This window comes from Heloderma suspectum, chromosome 2 (genome assembly GCF_057233095.1).
Source record: "Heloderma suspectum isolate Gila_16-S chromosome 2, 16-S_ref, whole genome shotgun sequence".
Taxonomy (NCBI): Eukaryota; Metazoa; Chordata; class Lepidosauria; order Squamata; family Helodermatidae; genus Heloderma; species Heloderma suspectum.
Genome location: NC_139459.1, coordinates 367,174,648 through 367,191,018, shown reverse-complemented (window position 1 = coordinate 367,191,018; position 16,371 = coordinate 367,174,648). Strand labels below are relative to the sequence as shown.

Below are 16,371 nucleotides of genomic sequence, written 5' to 3'. Positions count from 1 at the left end.
GGGGCCTACAAGGCCATCGAGTCCAACCCCCTGCTCAATGAGAAAATGTCCAGGGCAGAAAAGAGAAAACATTGGCGGCAGCCCCCGAGCCAAAAGCCAGGGCAGCCCTGGCTGCACAGAGCCATTCAGCAAGAAAACCAAACAAAGACAAAAACCAGAACAGAGCAAACGCCGCAGGCGGAGCCAAAAATCAGCGCGAGCCCCGGCCCTGTTTGGAGAGATGCGGAGCGAGGGTCCCGCTGCTTGGCGTCCTGCGGGTTAAAGAAATGAACTAGCTTCCTAGAGAGGAAAGAGATTTGGGGAGGAAAGGAGGGGCCGTGTCCTCCGCAGGAAATGCACTCACCCCCCAAGGGATCGGTGCCTCCTTTGTGGGGTCAGGTGAGACCCCCGCTTGTGCATTGCGGTGAAGGGGGTCCCTGGGCTGCAGTGGAGGGACATGGGGGACAGGAGAGGAGGAAAAGACCACAGTGGGGGAGATGCCCAGATTCAACCCCCAGCGTGTCAGAGGAGGATCTGATTTTGTGTCATGGAGGGGAGCTGGACCCTCCCCGCATTTCTCCCCACAGGGAGGTGGGCTGTGGGGCTGATCCACTTGGGATTCCCCCTACAGTATCAGGGGACTTCCCTCTTCCCTCCGTTCAGCAGACCAGGAGGCCCCTTTGATGTGGCAACTGGGGGGGGGGGAGGGTTGAAGTGACCTCCAAGGCTGCGTCAATTTCTCAAAGCGATTCACTGATTAAACTGCCCCACCTTGACTGAAACCCTCCTCCCATTACTCGGGCATTGCTCCCCCCTCCACAGATGTGGGTCCCCTGAGGCAATTCTGCATGTGGCTGAGACGCGCCCCTCCATCTCCGTTGGATTGGCCGGACTGGCAGAAGCAAACGAAGGAGGGTGGAGGGAGCCGAGGTCTCTCCGAAGCCCGTGAGGCAGCTGATTTGGGGAGCCCTGAAAGGGGAGCAGGTTTTTTCTTTAGTTATTAATGGTGCAATCTTATGCATGTTAGAAAAAACTCAAACAACTCTCAGCATGCCCCAGTTAGCCTGGCTGGCTGAGGCAGGGTGGGAGTTGTACTCCATTTTTCTGTCTGAACATGCATAGGGTTTCACCCTTAATTGCCTACAGTTGACATCCCACTGCTGCAGAGGGATGGGGGGACAGAGGGGAAAAGGGCTTCTGGGTTGTTGTTGTTTTTGCTAAAGGCAGCAAATGATCTTGGGCCAAACTTGTGATGCAGGCTTGCAGAGAGAGGTAGAATCGTAGGGTTGGAAGGGGCTTACAAGGCCATCGAGTCCAACCCCCTGCTCAGTGGAGGAAGCCTCATTCCCAGGCGGTCTCCCAACCAAGTACTAACCAGGGCTGATCCTGCTTAGCTTCCGGGCTAGAGAGCAGTTCTTCTGAGTAATGCTTGTGCTCCTTCAGGCGCCAGGTGAAGACCTTTTTCTTCTCCCAGTATTTTAGCATTTTAGGAAGCAATCCTATCTGTGCCGATGGTCACTTCCGAACCCTGGGGGCGACCGCCTATCCAGTGCAGGGTGGAGGAGGAGTGGTGAGGAGCGGATCTCCTCCTTGCTTGCCCCGTCCGGCTTTTGCAGCTAGACAGCCAATTTCAGCTGTCTAGCCACGGGACCTCGGAGCGCAGGAAGCGGCATCTGGACGACACATAGGGTGAGTTGTACCGGCATTTCCGACTTCCACACCCCCAGGAACGCCCCGTTTTTGCCGCTCCGTGCTCCTTTTCTGAGCGCGGGGCACGGGGCCATTCTGTGCTGCCTATGAGGTGGCGCAGGAGGGAGTGGAGGTCGGTTCTCAGGGAACTGACCTCAGAGCGCAGGCTTTGAGGTCGGTTCCCGGAAACCGACCTATTCTATGGCTATGTAACCTCTGACTAGCAGCCATAGGATTGCGCCCTTATCTTCCTGGTCTTTTAGCTCTGCTGTTTTAAATCTGTATGTTAAATCTCTGCTTTGCCGCTAGGTTTTGTTCTTGTTGTACTGTAATGTTGTGGTTTTTAAGCTTTCATATTTTATATTGTTTTATGCTGCACTTTTCTTGTGAACAGCCCAGAGAGTTTCGGCTATTGGGTAGTATAGAAATTAATTAATTAAATAAATAAGGAAAAGTTAAAGGTAAAGGTGTCCCCAACCAGTCGTGTCCGACTCTAGGGTGCGGTGCTCATCCCCGTTTCTAAGCCGAAGAGCCAGCGCTGTCCGAAGACGCTTCCGTGGTCATGTGGCCGGCATGACTGAACACCGAGGTGCACGGAATGCTGTCACCTTTCCCGTCGAGGCGGTACCTGTTTATCTACTTGCAATTTCTTGCTATCGAACTGCTAGGTTGGCAGAAGCTGGGACTGAAGACGGGAGCTCACTCCGTCACGCAGCACCCGGGTCTCGAACTGCTGTCCTGCCGACCTTCCAGTCTGCAGTTCAGCGTCTTAACTGCTGGTAATAAATATGTAAATAAATAGGGGTGGGGGTGGGAATGAAAGAGAATGAAAAAGAGCTGTTAAAAATCCTGAACAGGAAAAAAGCAAACTTCAAGAGAGCACAACCTGTGAATCCCAGTTTCTTTGGGGCACAACATTTCTGCTCTCCTCAGAAGCAGGATGCTGTCCTGTGAGAACATTTGTTCTGTTCCAGTGAGGCAGATCCTAGCTATGACAGTTAAGAATGCTGAGGCAGAATTCAGAAAATCAGGGAGAAATGTTATGGGAATGTACTTTTAGGGGGAACAAGTGTGAGAGAGGGACAGTGTCTGGGGAGGGGATGAGATATCATTTGACTCTTGAGCAAGTGAAGAACTTGATGGCAGCAGCAGAAGGTGTCACAGAGAGGACTGTGCCTGGGGACTTGGATGACGAACATATAAAACCCCAAGGAAAGTCCAAGAGAGGGAATGTACCTTTAGGGGAACAAATGCGTAGAGATGGACCTGAGTGGTGGGGAGGGGATGAGACGTATTTTGACTCTGAAGCAAATGAAGGACTTCGGTTAGTGCCTCTCAGCTGAAGGATCCTCCTCAAGTCTTTAGTTTCTCTTGCAGTCTTGGCATTTGCCTGCCTTTCCTTCTGGGACAAGACCTGCTTAATAGCTGGAGTCCTGCAGATTCCATCTTGTCCTAGGAGTATAATAATTCTTTAACAGAACCATGTCCTGCCATTACAGAGCTTTAGTAGCAGTGCCTCATACAGCAATCTTTGCCAAGGTAAAGAAGAGGGAAAAGTTTATTTGGTCCCCTTGGAAGATTCCTTGGAACATAGATCAAAGATGGCCGAGCAAAACTCAACTGGCCCTGAAGCAGGAAGAGATCTTGATGCCGTTAAGATTGGGAGCAGTGAGGAATTCTGGGGAAGAACAGTGCAAAAGACCCAGGGTGAGGACATGGTCAGCTCAGACCTGCAGCTCCTGCGTTTCAGACAGTTCTGCTACCGGGCGACTGAGGGACCACGAGAGGTTTGCAACCAACTCCACAATCTTTCCTGTCGGTGGCTGAAGCCAGAGCAACACACAAAAAACCAAATCCTGGACCTGGTGACCCTGGAGCAGTTCCTGACCATCCTGCCAGTGGAGATGGCGAGCTGGGTGAGAGAATGTGGAGCGGAGACCAGTTCCCAGGCGGTGGCCCTGGCAGAAGGCTTCCTCCTGAGCCAAGCAGAGGAGGAGAAGCGAGAAGAGCAGCAGGTGAGAACGTTTGATCCAAGGGATCAGGAATGTGAGGGGGGATATCCTAAAACTCTCTGTTAATTGGCCAACCCATTCTGGAAATCACCCAAGGAAAGATGTCCCATACCACCCCACAACATTTTTGCCTCTCTCATTCTGCTTCTAATCTTCCTCGTTCCACGTCTTGGATCTTTATTGCTGTTTCAGGCACAGAATCTGTTTGAGGATGTGGGGCCTGATTTCCCTGCAGCAAAGAGGGCTTCTTCAGACCTCAGGCAGAGCCCCCCACGAAGGGGGAGCAGGCAGGAGGGTGACAGCTGTGCTGCCTTGCAGGGTAAGGATTCATTTGGGAGTGGCTATATTTCAATCTGGTCTTGCTCTCTGGAGTATCCTTGGGCTGCTTTATCACACACACACACACACACACACACACACACACACACAGTCTTTTTGGGGAAGACGTTTGTCTCCAACTTTTTCCACAATCAAAATTATGTTTAAGTTTCAACACTGAGAGCCAGTGTGGTGTAGTGGTGAAAATGTTGGACTGGGAGCTGGGAGATCTGGGTTCTAGTCCCCACTCGACCATGGAAGCTCACTAGGTGACTTTGGGCCAGTCACAGACTCTCAGCCCAACCTACCTCACAAAGTTGTTGTGAGGATAAAATGGAGAAGAGGAGGATAATGTAAGCCGCCTTGGGTTCCTTGCAGGAAAAAAGGCAGGATATAAATGCAATAAATAAAATAAATAAGCACTTGAAGATTTTATACATGGAAACCCACAGTTTGATTTGTGGCCAAGAGCCCAAATGTGGAAACGGCAATTACACCCAACTGAACTCTCAAAATGCAAACTAAAGACATCTTGTAATGCCCAGGTGTACTTAGCCTTGCATCACTGCCAGTGCAATTCCATGTATTTGACTAGAAATTAAGTCCTTCTGTGTTCCAAGGGTCTTACTTCCCAGGAGTCTAGGATTGTAATCTCTGAGACAAACACGTGCTACTGACCTCCAATCATCTTTCTCTCACAGGGGCTGGAGTGACACCAGCAACGGGTACTCAGACATCTCTTCTTCTTTGTGATGGAATGGAAACAGGTCAGGTAGGCAGAAGGATTACTAGAGAGACAGGCAGGGAGCAGCCTGGGTGCTTCTGACCAGTGCTCACCTCCCAGGGCCTGAACAAACCTGTCTTCTTCTATTTTCTTCTGGCAAGATCATAAGGGGAGCCCTGCTAGATGGGACCAAAGTCCCATCTGTTCCTGCATCTTGTCTATCACAGCGGCTGACCAGATGCTTCTGGGCAAGCCACAAGCAGGACAGGAGGGCCAGAGCCATTTCTTGCAGTATTGAATCCCAGCCACCACACTTTATGTTACCCTTGAGAAGGAAACATTTCCTTTTTTCCTCCAGGCTCTAGTGACGTTTGAGGAGGTTGCTGTGTGCTTCACGGAGGAGGAGTGGGCGCTGCTGGGTCCTGACCAGATTGCTCTGCACAGGCAAATCATGGAGGAGAACCATGGGATTGTGACCTCTCTCAGTAAGGCTCCTTAATTTCCTGCTTAATGATAATTGTTGGTGTTGTTGTTCAGTCGTTCAGTCGTGTCCGACTCTTTGTGGCCCCATGGACCAGAGCACGCCAGGCCTTCCTGTCCTGCGCTCTCTCCCGGAGTGTGCTCAAGTCCATATTCATTGCATCCATGATGCTATCTAGCCATCTCATCCTCTGCCGTCCCCTTCTCCTTTTGCCTTCCATCTTACCCAGCATCAGGGTCTTTTCCAGAGAGTTTTCTCTTCGCATTAGGTGGCCAAAATATTTGAGCTTCAGCTTCAGTATCTGTCCTTCCAATGAGCACTCAGGGTTGATTTCCTTGAGGATGGACTGATTTGACCTCCTTGCAGTCCAGGGGACTCGTAAGAGTCTTCTCCAGCACCACAGTTCGAAAGCATCGATTCTTCGGCGCTCAGCCTTCCTTATAGTCCAGCTCTCACAGCCATACATTACTACAGGGAAAACCATAGCTTTGATTAGACAGACCTTTGTCGGCAAGGTGATGTCGCTGCTTCTTACTATGCTGTCTAGGTTTGCCATAGCTTTCCTCCCAAGGAGCAAGCATCTTTTAATTTCATGGCTACAGTCACCGTCTGCGGTGATCTTGGAGCCCAAGAAAATAAAATCTGTCACTGCTTCCATTTCTTCCCCTTCTGTATGCCAGGAAGTGATGGGGCCAAATGCCATGATCTTAGTTTTTTTAATGTTGAGTTTCAAACCAGCTTTTTCACTCTCCTCTTTCACCCTCAACAAGAGGCTCTTGAGATCCTCTTCACTTTCTGCCATTAGGGTGGTATCATCTGCGTATCTGAGGTTGTTGATAATTCTCCCGGCAATCTTAATTCCGACCTGTGATTCATCCAACCCGGTGTTTCTCATGATGTACTCTGCATATAAGTTAAATAAGCAGGGCGACAATATGGAGGCTTGTCGTACTCCTTTCCCAATTTTGAACCAATCGGTTGTTCCATGTCCGGTTCTTACTGTTGCTTCTTGTCCCTCGTACAGGTTTCTCAGGAGACAGGTAAGGTGGTCTGGTACTCCCATCTCTTTCAGAATTTGCCACAGTTTGTTGTGATCCACACTATCAAAGGCTTTAGCATAGTCAGTGAAGGAGAAATAGACTTTTTCTGGAATTCTCTTGCTTTCTCCATGATCCAGCGAATGTTGGCGATTTGATCTCTAGTTCCTCTGCTTCTTTGAAACCCAGCTTGTACTTCCGGTAGTTCTCAGTTCACATACTGCTGAAGCCTAGCTTGTAGGATTTTGAGCATCACCTTGCTGGCATGTGAAATGAGCGCAATTGTACGGTAGTTTGAACACTCTTTGGCGTTGCCCTTCTTTGGAATTGGAATGTAAACTGACCTTTTCCAGTCTTGTGGCCACTGTTGAGTGTTCCAAATTTGTTGGCATATTGAGTGCAGCACTTTAACAGCATCATCTTTTAGGATTTTAAATAGCTCAGCTGGAAGACTGTCATCTCCGCTAGCTTTGTTGTTAGTAATGCTTCCTAAGGCCCACTTGACTTCACTCTCTAGGATGTCCGGCTCAAGTTCAGTGACCGCACTATCATGGCTATCAGGGACATTCAGATCTTTCCTGTATAGTTCTTCTGTGTATTCTTGCCACCTCTTCTTAATCTCATCTGCTTCTGTTAGGTCCCTGCCTTCTTTGTCCTTTATCATGCCCGTCTTTGCACAAAATGTTCCCTTGAGATCTCCGATTTTCTTGAAGATATCTCTAGTCTTTCCCATTCTATTGTTTTCCTCGATTTCATTGCATTGTTCATTTAAGAAGGCCTTCTTGTCTCTCCTTGCTATTCTCTGGAACTCTGTATTCAGTTGGATCTATCTTCCCCTTTCTCCCTTGCTTTTCTCTTCCCTTCTTTCCTCAGCTACTTGTAAAGCCTCATCAGTCAGCCACTTTGCTTTCTTGCATTTCTTTTTCTTTGGGATGGCTTGATTTGCTGCCTCCTGAACAATGTTAAGGACCTCCGTCCATAGTTCCTCAGGCACTCTGTCTATCAGGTCTAATCCCTTAAATCTATTCCTCACCTCCACTGTATATTCATAAGGAATATGATTTAGGTCATAACTGAATGGTTTAGTGGTTTTCCCTACGTTCTTCAATTTAAGCTGAAATTTTGCAACAAGAAGCTCATGATCTGAGCTACAGTCAGCTCCAGGTCTTGTTTTTACTGACTGTATAGAGCGTCTCCATCTTTGGCTGCAAAGTACATAACCAATCTGATTTCGATAATGACCATCTGGTGATGTCCATGTGTAGAGTCGCCTCTTGTGCTGTTGGAAAAGAGTGTTTGCTATGATCAGTGTATTCTCTTGGCAAAACTCTGTTAGCCTTTGTCCTGCTTCATTTTGTATACCAAGGCCATGCTTGCCTGTTATCCCGGTGATTTCTTGACTTCCTACTTTAGCATTCCAATCCCCTATGATGAAGAGGACATCTTTTTTTGATTGTTAGTTCTAGAAGGTGTTGTAGATCTTCATAGAACCGATCAACCTCAGCTTCTTTGGCATCAGTGATTGGGGCATAGACTTGAATTACTGTGATGTTGAATGGTTTGCCTTGGATTCGTACTGAAATCATTCTATCGTTTTTGAGATTGTACCCCAGTACTGCTTTTCCCACCCTTTTGTTGACTATGAGTGCTACTCCATTTCTTCTAAGGGATTCTTGCCCACAGTAGTAGATATGATGGTCACCTGAATTAAATTCGCCCATGCTTGTCCATTTTAGTTCGCTGATTCCCAAGATGTCAATGTTCAATCTTGCCATCTCATGTTTGACCACCTCCAGCTTACCTTGATTCATTGATCTGACATTCCAGGTTCCTAAACAATATTGTTCTTTACAGCATCGGATTTTCTTTTCACCACCAGACACATCCACAGCTGGGTGTCCTTTTGGCTTTGGCCCAGCCGCTTCACTCTTTCTGGCACTACTTGGAAATACCCTCTGCTCTTCCCCAGTAGTATATTGGACACCTTCTGACCTGAGGGGCTCATCTTCCAGCGTCATATCTTTTAGCCTTGTGATACATTCCATGGGGTTTTCTTGGCAAGAATACTGGAGTGGGTTGCCATTTCCTTCTCCAGTGAACCACATTTTGTCAGAACTCTCCGCCATGACCTGTCCGTCTTGGGTGGCCCTGCACGGCATAGCTTATGGCTTCACTGAGTTACGCAAGCCCCTTCGCTGCAACAAGGCAGTGATCCATGAAGGGGTTAATGATAATAGCGGGTTCCAAATGCAATAATGATGAGGAAGATAATATTTTTGTGGCTGCATTTTAGGGCATATCCCTCAGAAGGTGATGTTCAGAAAGAAAATAAGAGAATTGAGTTATATTTAAATCACCAAATGATTAAACGCTTTTAAGATAGCAGCTGAAAGACACAGGTCTGTAACATACCAGAAACATTTTCACAAGGCACATTAAGGCAGCTCAGAGTCTCAAAAGTCAGCAAGAGCAAAACACTGATTAGGGAAAGGAAGCCCAGAACAGGCACGTTTTAAAGGCATAATTAAAGGCCTGCCTTCAACTATGCCAAAAATCCAAAACAAAGAGGTAGACAAAAAAGATGTTTAATTCCTGGAAATAAAATTCCCGTGCATTTCGAACCATAAGAAATAAGAACCATAAGAGTAAACTCATCTTGTTTACTCTTCACTTGCTAACCTTCTATGCTACATTGACATAAGCATCCTTTTTGCCTACTGCTTTGCTTTTGGCTTTTTGGCATTCCTTGTGGGGTTCCCTTTTTGTTGGCTCTGCCCTGCAGGGCCATTTGGAGTTCAGTTGTGTGTTTCAGCACCTCCAGGTCCCCTCTCCCAGTCCTGCCTTTCCATTAAACAAAAATCCACACAGGATCTAATAGTGGTGAGACATCGGTACAAAATATTACTAAACGAGCTGCTTTGGGCTGAAAACAACGGTGTTTGGACAACTCCTTGCCAGAGCCATCTCAAATATAAATGTTTTGGGATGGGCGCTCAGTACAACAGGTCTGTTAATTTGGTCCTGTTTAGCTTCAGAACCTAAACCAATTGGGTTTAAGTCACCCTGGTGTGTAACCAAGCCAAACCTAAGCTTGGTGTGGTGACCATCACCACAGACTCAAAAGTAAATTGAAATGCATTAAATGCTTTATTTAAGAAAAGTACAAAAATGAAGAAAATTAGCATGGTGGTTATAGGAGAATAATTTACAAGCTTCTAATGTAATCAAAGAGAATGCAACATAAATGTAAGATTATCTAAAAGTTGAGAAATCTGGCACTATAAATGTAGTGAGCAAGATATTAAATAATTAAATATTAAATATTAAATAATTAAATATTAATATTAATAAACAATAATATTAATAATAATATTAATATTAATAAATAATTAAATATTAAATATTAAATTCAGCTTCTAGCATAGTGGTTTGGATAATATGATTCCTCTTGAGCACCCTCCTGCAGTCTACTTGCAAAGCAAAGCTAAACTGAATCATGGTAACATTTCTGACTTCCCCTTGACTTCCTCCTGCTCACTACTTGAATGTAAAACAGTAAGGTAGGGGGGCATTACTAAGTTCCTCTAGGCATGTGAAGAATGAAACTTGACACCTATGTAGTTAAAAGTAGACGCTAGGGTGAAAAAAACGCAGCGTCTAAACGTGAAGGTCTAGAATATTAGTATGAGATCTTCCTAAATATGAGTCTGGGGTCTTTTAGGGAGCCTTACAGTAGGTCTCCCCCAAACCCTCATTCAGTCCATTCAATGATTCCAGATCAAAGTAGCTATCTGTAGTTGGAAGCAGCCTCTTCAGTCTTTTGTTAGCAAAATTATTTAACTCTTTCATTGCAGGTTTCAAAAGGTGCTATTCAAGATTGCATCTTTCCTGTATGGCGAAGAGATTCCTGGTCTAGCACCTGAGCTGATAATTCACTTAATTCACTTCAGAGCTGGCATGTGCTTGATTGGTTAGATTTGCATTTGCTTGTCTGAAGCCTTTCTGAATATGACCACTTTTGATTAGCTTGGTAATGCCAGATCTTGCGTAAGTGACCTATAGGACTATTAGGTAAGATGACTTTGCCTTTACTTGTCCTGCCTTGGCGCAAGCCAAGACTTGTGTAAAGAACCATGTCCATTTTATTTGATTTCTGCAGTACCTGGCATATGTTGAGCAGTCTGATAAAAAGCCTGTGAGGTTGACTAGGCTGTGAGAGAGTAACAGGCCCAGAAACACATGGCACATTTCATTTCTCAGCTGAAAACAAACCAGGACTCCATGGTCCCAATCAAAAGCACTGTGAGACACCAACAGTCAACAGAAGCTGTTAAATACATGCTAACAACTGCATTCCATCTTAATCTTTTCGGTTCTTCCCTTAATCAAAATCATTAATTGAAGGTGCTCAGTCAATTGAGCTTCTATTACTAACTCATGCTTTTACCAATTTTGTGTCTTTATTCCAGAAGGTGACAGGTGGAAATTGAAGAATAAAAGAGAACTATGTGGGATGTCACCAAAAAGGGACAAATGTAAAATTAGTAAAGAGCATAAAAGGAAAACTGAAGCAAGTCGGAATAGGAGGAATAATTCCTTTGCCTCTCGGGATAAAGGCTACCATGATATCACAATCCGAGAAAAGATACATAAAAGACAGGAAAAGAATAGGTGTCATATGTATAGGAAAACGTTCAATTCTGAATCAAATATTAAAGCTCATTACAAAATTCATACATTGAAGAAAACATATAAATGCCTGGACTGCGGAAAGAGCTTCAGTCAGAAGATACATCTCACTTGTCATCGAAGAATTCATACAGGGGAGAAACCATTTCATTGTCTGGAGTGTGGAAAGAGCTTTAGTGAGAAGAGAACTCTTACTTGTCATCAAAGAACTCATACAGGGGAGAAACCCTATAATTGTTTGGCGTGTGGAAAGAGCTTCAGTCAGAAGAAACATCTAACTTCTCATCAAAAAACCCACACAGGGGAGAAACCATATAAATGTGTGGAGTGTGAAAAGAGCTTTAGTGAGAAGAAAACTCTCACTCAGCATCAAATAACTCACACAGGGGAGAAACCGTATCATTGTTTGGAGTGTGGAAAGAGTTTCAGTCGTAAGATAACACTCACATGTCATCAACGATTTCACACAGGGGAAAAACCATATCATTGTTTGGAGTGTGGAAAGAGCTTCAGCCAGAAGAAATATCTAACTTCTCATCAAAGAACTCACACAGGGGAGAAATCCTATCATTGTTTGGAGTGTGGAAAGAGTTTCACTGAGAAGAGAACTCTTACTTGTCATCAAAGGATTCACACAGGGGAGAAGCCATATCATTGTTTGGAGTGTGGAAAGGGGTTCAGTCAGAAGAAATACCTCACTTCTCATCAAAGAAATCACTCAGGGGAGAAACCATATAAATGCTTGGAGTGTGAAAAAAGCTTCAGTGAGAAGAAAACTCTCACTCAGCATCAAAGAACTCACACAGGGGAGAAACCGTATCATTGTTTGGAGTGTGGAAAGAGTTTCAGTCGTAAGATAACACTCACTTGTCATCAACGATTTCACACAGGGGAAAAACCATATCATTGTTTGGAGTGTGGAAAAAACTTCAGCCAGAAGATAAATCTCACTTCTCATCAAAGAACCCACACAGGGGAGAAACCATATAAATGTTTGGAGTGTGGAAAGAGTTTCAGTCAAAAGACACATCTCACTTCTCATCAAAGAACTCACACAAGGCAGAAACCATAAAAATACTTGGAATATGGGATGAGATTCCTTAAAATCAATCCATATTCCACATTAGAGGACCCACCTACGAGATACACTGGATGCCAACCAATGAGTCTATTAATGTAATGAAGCCAAGACATGAACACTTTTTTAATAAATAATATTTTTTCTTATATCAGTACATATTGAAAAATAATGATGTGCAGACTTTAAAAGTTGCTAGCATATGGGGCCAGGCTTACTTTCTTGGTTACGTGCATTTCATATTTCTTTAATAAATGTTTTATTTATTTTTATAAAATGGTTATGAAGAAAAAAATGTATTCCAATTCTGAATAAATATGTGCGATTAGCAAAACCAAGACAATGCTTCACTAATGGGGGTAGGTATTGTTCTTTTAGTTAATTATGTAGAAAAAATGTTCCAGCGGTATAATACTCAAATATTTATTGCGTATAAAAATAATACCTCTTGAGCTAATTGCGTGAACATTGTTATCAGTGATGCACTTCATGAACTCTATAATTGTGCCAAATTTCAAACCGGCGTGAAAAAAATTGGAATAGGGACAGCAAATTAAATAGTGCTTAGAATTGACACAGTTTGTCAAATATGGATCACCCTTCCCTCTTCCCAATCAACACCACACAGAGATAAGCTTCAGCCTGTCACTAATTGATTTTGCTAAGAACTGGCCTCTGTACAAATGCAGATTCTAAGAACACTCTCAGATTGCCTCAGGCCCCTAAACCACTAATCTGCGATCCTTAATAGAGTTGCCAAGACAGTTTGAACATGAACCTCTCTTGGCCAGGTTTGGTTCACAGTGATTGTTGTTGTTGTTGTTCAGTCGTGTCCGACTCTTCGTGACCCCATGATGCCTCTCCCTTAAGGTGGCTCCCTCCTCCGATGGCTTCCAAGAGTGGCTATCTTGGCTGAGCATCTGACCCCTGCCCTTAACATTTCCCACTTGGTTTTGGATGTGCCCTAGCGTCTCTCAAGTCAAACCCTTCCTCCTCGGAAACTTGAGTTCTTCTGATGGTGGAGGGAAGGGGCAGCAACTCAGCCTCGACCATCTGTTTGTCAAGGTCTTCGGAGGAATCTCTCCCAGTGTCTTGGCTCACTAGGGAGGTTCCCTCCCCCGGCCTCTGATCTAATGGTTCCAATTCTGATTCAGAGTTGGAGCTGTCAGAAAATTGCAAGGCACTTGGACTCATCCCCCCGATGCAGTTGTCGTTTTTACTCCAAATTTTGGAAAAGCAGATCATACATTTTTTTGTCAAACTTTGTTGAAAACTACTGATGCATTTTAATCTAGCTTATTTTGGGGTGCTTAACATTGGTTTGGTGAGGTTCTAAGCAGCAAGTCAAAATTATTAAGCTTTTTCCCCCCAATTAAAGCTTTTGACGCAACTGCTGTGTTAAAGTTACGTCATGCATGCTCAGTATTGTTCTAAAGCTAAAATGCTGCCAGTATTCCACTGTTTTCTAGTGGATTCTATGTGCAATGCCTGTTTCTTTAGTTATGAAATGTGATTTCATAAAGTCAGACAACACTGCATGTTAGTACATGACAACTACTGATATAAGCAATAAGCAGGCTTGAGTCAACTCACAGGAGGACTCCTCTAGCAAAAGAATAAGGGAAAGAAGCTTCATAAGGCAATACAGGCCCAAGACAACATGGGGCATCTTTGCTGGTCCCAAGCACTCGATCCTCCCCATCTGGATTTGGGCCTGAAAGAATAAGGTATATTGGGGGTATTTGGGGGCAGGGGCTAAGTTGTAAGCAAGCACAATAGAGCCAGTGTGGTGTAGCGGCTAGAGTGTGGGAGTGGGAGTTGGGAGATCTGGGTTCTCGTCCCCACTTGGCCATAAAAGCTCACTGGGTGACTTTAGGCGAGTCACAGACTCTCAGCCCAACCTACCTCACAGGGTTGTTGTGAGGATAAAATGGAGGAGGAGGATTATGTATGCTGCCTTGGGTTCCTTAAGGAGAAAAAAAGGCAGGATACAAATGTAATAAATAAGTGACATTGCACAACATCATCTCTTGACACACAGCATATCTATTACTGTATCAGCCTTAGCTTTGAGTTTACTGGCTTTGTGCAGCTTCAGCCAATATATATTAAATGATCAAGAAAGCTGCCAGTTTAACACCAATACTTTCTTATGGTGGTTCAAGCTCTAGAAAGCCAGGAAATTGGAAGCTAAGGCTGATGCCTTAACTGATGAGCCCTGTGATCAGTGATGTGCAATGTCACAAATTGTGCTTGCTTACATCTTACCTTCCAAGTTCTTCTTGGTCTTTCAGGCCCACATCCGGATGGAGTGGATGGGGCCAGCAAGGATGCAGCTCATTGTCCTGGTCCTGTATTGCCTTCTGAAACATCTGAGCTTACTGTAATGCTAGAAGAATCCTCCTGTATGTTGACTGTGGGAGAAAAAGCCTGTATAAGGCCTGAACCAAAGTATCAGGCCTGAGCCAAAGTCTCCAAGAGAGAAAAATATGGAGAATATTGTAAGGGAGTAGCTGAGGAAAACAAGACAGAAAGAACTGGGTAAGAGGGTAGAATAAACATTCCTGCACACAGAGAAAGCAGGCTCCAACTCCTATCTCATGGGCCATGGGTAGGCACAAAACCATTCCCTACTGAGATAAGGTACTGCCTGGTAGGAGGAATTTGCAGATCATTGTGCCCCAGCTGTGTTTAGGGGTATATTCATGCTTAGGGAGCACTGATGCATACGTAAGCACCCCCAACCCTAATGTGATTGGTTATAGATAACATATGTAAGCTTTTAATTGGCTAAAGTCTTTCTCTTCATATTTTTACTATGTACTTTGTTTTCCTTTAAAAGCCCATGTAAACTGTTCCCAAACTGTAGTTCCTTTGCGGGCTACCCGTGTATACATGTCCAGGTAATAAAGTGTGATTTCAGATACACTGACCACCAGCCTCATCCTTTGGGCAGGGTTGGTTCTCATTCCCTTCTGGTTCCCCACAGTTTCCCCCACAGTTTTGGCATAGTCAGCAGGATGGCTGGCGCTCCCAGAATGGGATTGGACTGGGGGAATGTGGCAATGGAACAAATGCATGCAAAGACGCAAGAGATCCTTTTCAAAAATCTCCTGTTGTTGCCTCCCTGCTGTCCACACTGGCTTCTGGGCGGTAAGAGTCATTTTCTGTTCGAAAATCCCTCTCAGGGATGTATCTCACCTTTTTGGGGAAAAGGCCTTTGGAAATGTGGCATTCTGTTGGTTGTCTGAGACGAAGTGAAGTATTGTCCTAGGCTCTGAGAAAGTATTTTCCTCAGCCTGTGATGGGCTGAAAAGGTCCGCCACCTGGGGCCGTTTGGTTCGAAATCACCTCCTGTGGGTTCCGCTTGCTGGGATGGTGAAACTCTACAGCCAATCAGGAAAATTGCCAGCTGGGTTAAGTGTAAAGCACTTGGAGTTTTTATGTCGTGTGTGGAATGGGTATAGCTATGATAAGCCTGCATTGCACATTCATTGCTGATAAAGGCTCATTTGATCAAAGTAAATTGCAATATTTAAGAGGCTTTCTTGAGTCCCGTCACCTAAGACAGATGGATTACTGGTACCTGTAGGATGATGTGTCAGAAAATGGGCAACTCTGAGGTTTAATGGCAAGCCAAAACAAATTCGTTAAAACCCTTGAAGCCCAGGTAAAACAATTCTCTCTCTCTCTCTCTCTCTCAGCCAGTCTCTCAGACTAAACCTTCTGCTCCTCTTTACAAGCCTCCTAAATCTATGTATCCCGCTTTACCTTTTTGATCACTGGACCCCTGCTCTCTCTAACCCTCCAACCACAGCAAAAAAAAAAGGGGGGCAGCCTTTAATCCTCCTCAGAAACAATGGAGGAAGGTGGAAACATCCGGTTGGAGCCATGGCGTCCAGCAGTGACTTGCAGAGTTCTGCAGGTTGCTTATCTCAAACAGTGGGGAAAAGGTTGAGAAACCTTTTTATCTCCCCCTGGAATTAAAAGGGGAAGCTTACAGTACCATCCGGATGAAATCTTGGAAGAACAGCTGCTTCTGCGGAGAAACAGAGGGGCTGAAATCTAAGAATAGACGCTGGAGTGTCATCACTGCAAACTGCTTGAAACTTCTAAGCAATTAGGAGACACAAGGACAAATGGCTCCAAACAACATCTCTGAACTTAAACTACCAGCAATATCTGAGGACTTGTAATTACATTTGTGTAAGTTTGTTTTTCTTGTTTCTGCAATTATACTTGCTTGTTGTGCTTTGGAAAGTGGGGGATGGCAGAACCAAAGGAAAAAAGGAAAGGCTTGAAAATGCCACCTACCCTCCCAATGGCTCTCCCAGCAAAGGTTTCTAGAAATGCCAGAGATGAAG

The 16,371-nt window shown here is 44.9% G+C and overlaps 1 protein-coding gene across 1 annotated transcript; it reads left to right on the top strand.

Annotated features, from left to right (window-relative positions):
- Positions 1-290: 290 nt before the first annotated feature.
- Positions 291-14,931, top strand: LOC146355916 (uncharacterized). Its single transcript, XM_084830816.1, has 8 exons — positions 291-378; positions 1,454-1,668; positions 2,166-2,447; positions 3,168-3,683; positions 3,873-3,999; positions 4,700-4,770; positions 5,081-5,207; positions 10,710-14,931. Exons 4-8 carry the CDS (start codon positions 3,270-3,272, stop codon positions 11,999-12,001), a joined length of 2,031 nt encoding a protein of 676 aa, XP_084686942.1. The 5' UTR covers positions 291-378; positions 1,454-1,668; positions 2,166-2,447; positions 3,168-3,269; the 3' UTR covers positions 12,002-14,931.
- The last annotated feature ends 1,440 nt before the right edge of the window (positions 14,932-16,371 follow it).

Coding starts and splice junctions, on each gene's coding strand:
- LOC146355916 (XM_084830816.1), top strand. CDS start 3,270: ATGGCCGAGCAAAACTCAACTGGCCCTGAAGCAGGAAGAGATCTTGAT. Junction 4,000..4,699: donor CAGCTGTGCTGCCTTGCAGG/GTAAGGATTCAT, acceptor TTTCTCTCACAG/GGGCTGGAGTGACACCAGCA. Junction 5,208..10,709: donor TGGGATTGTGACCTCTCTCA/GTAAGGCTCCTT, acceptor TCTTTATTCCAG/AAGGTGACAGGTGGAAATTG.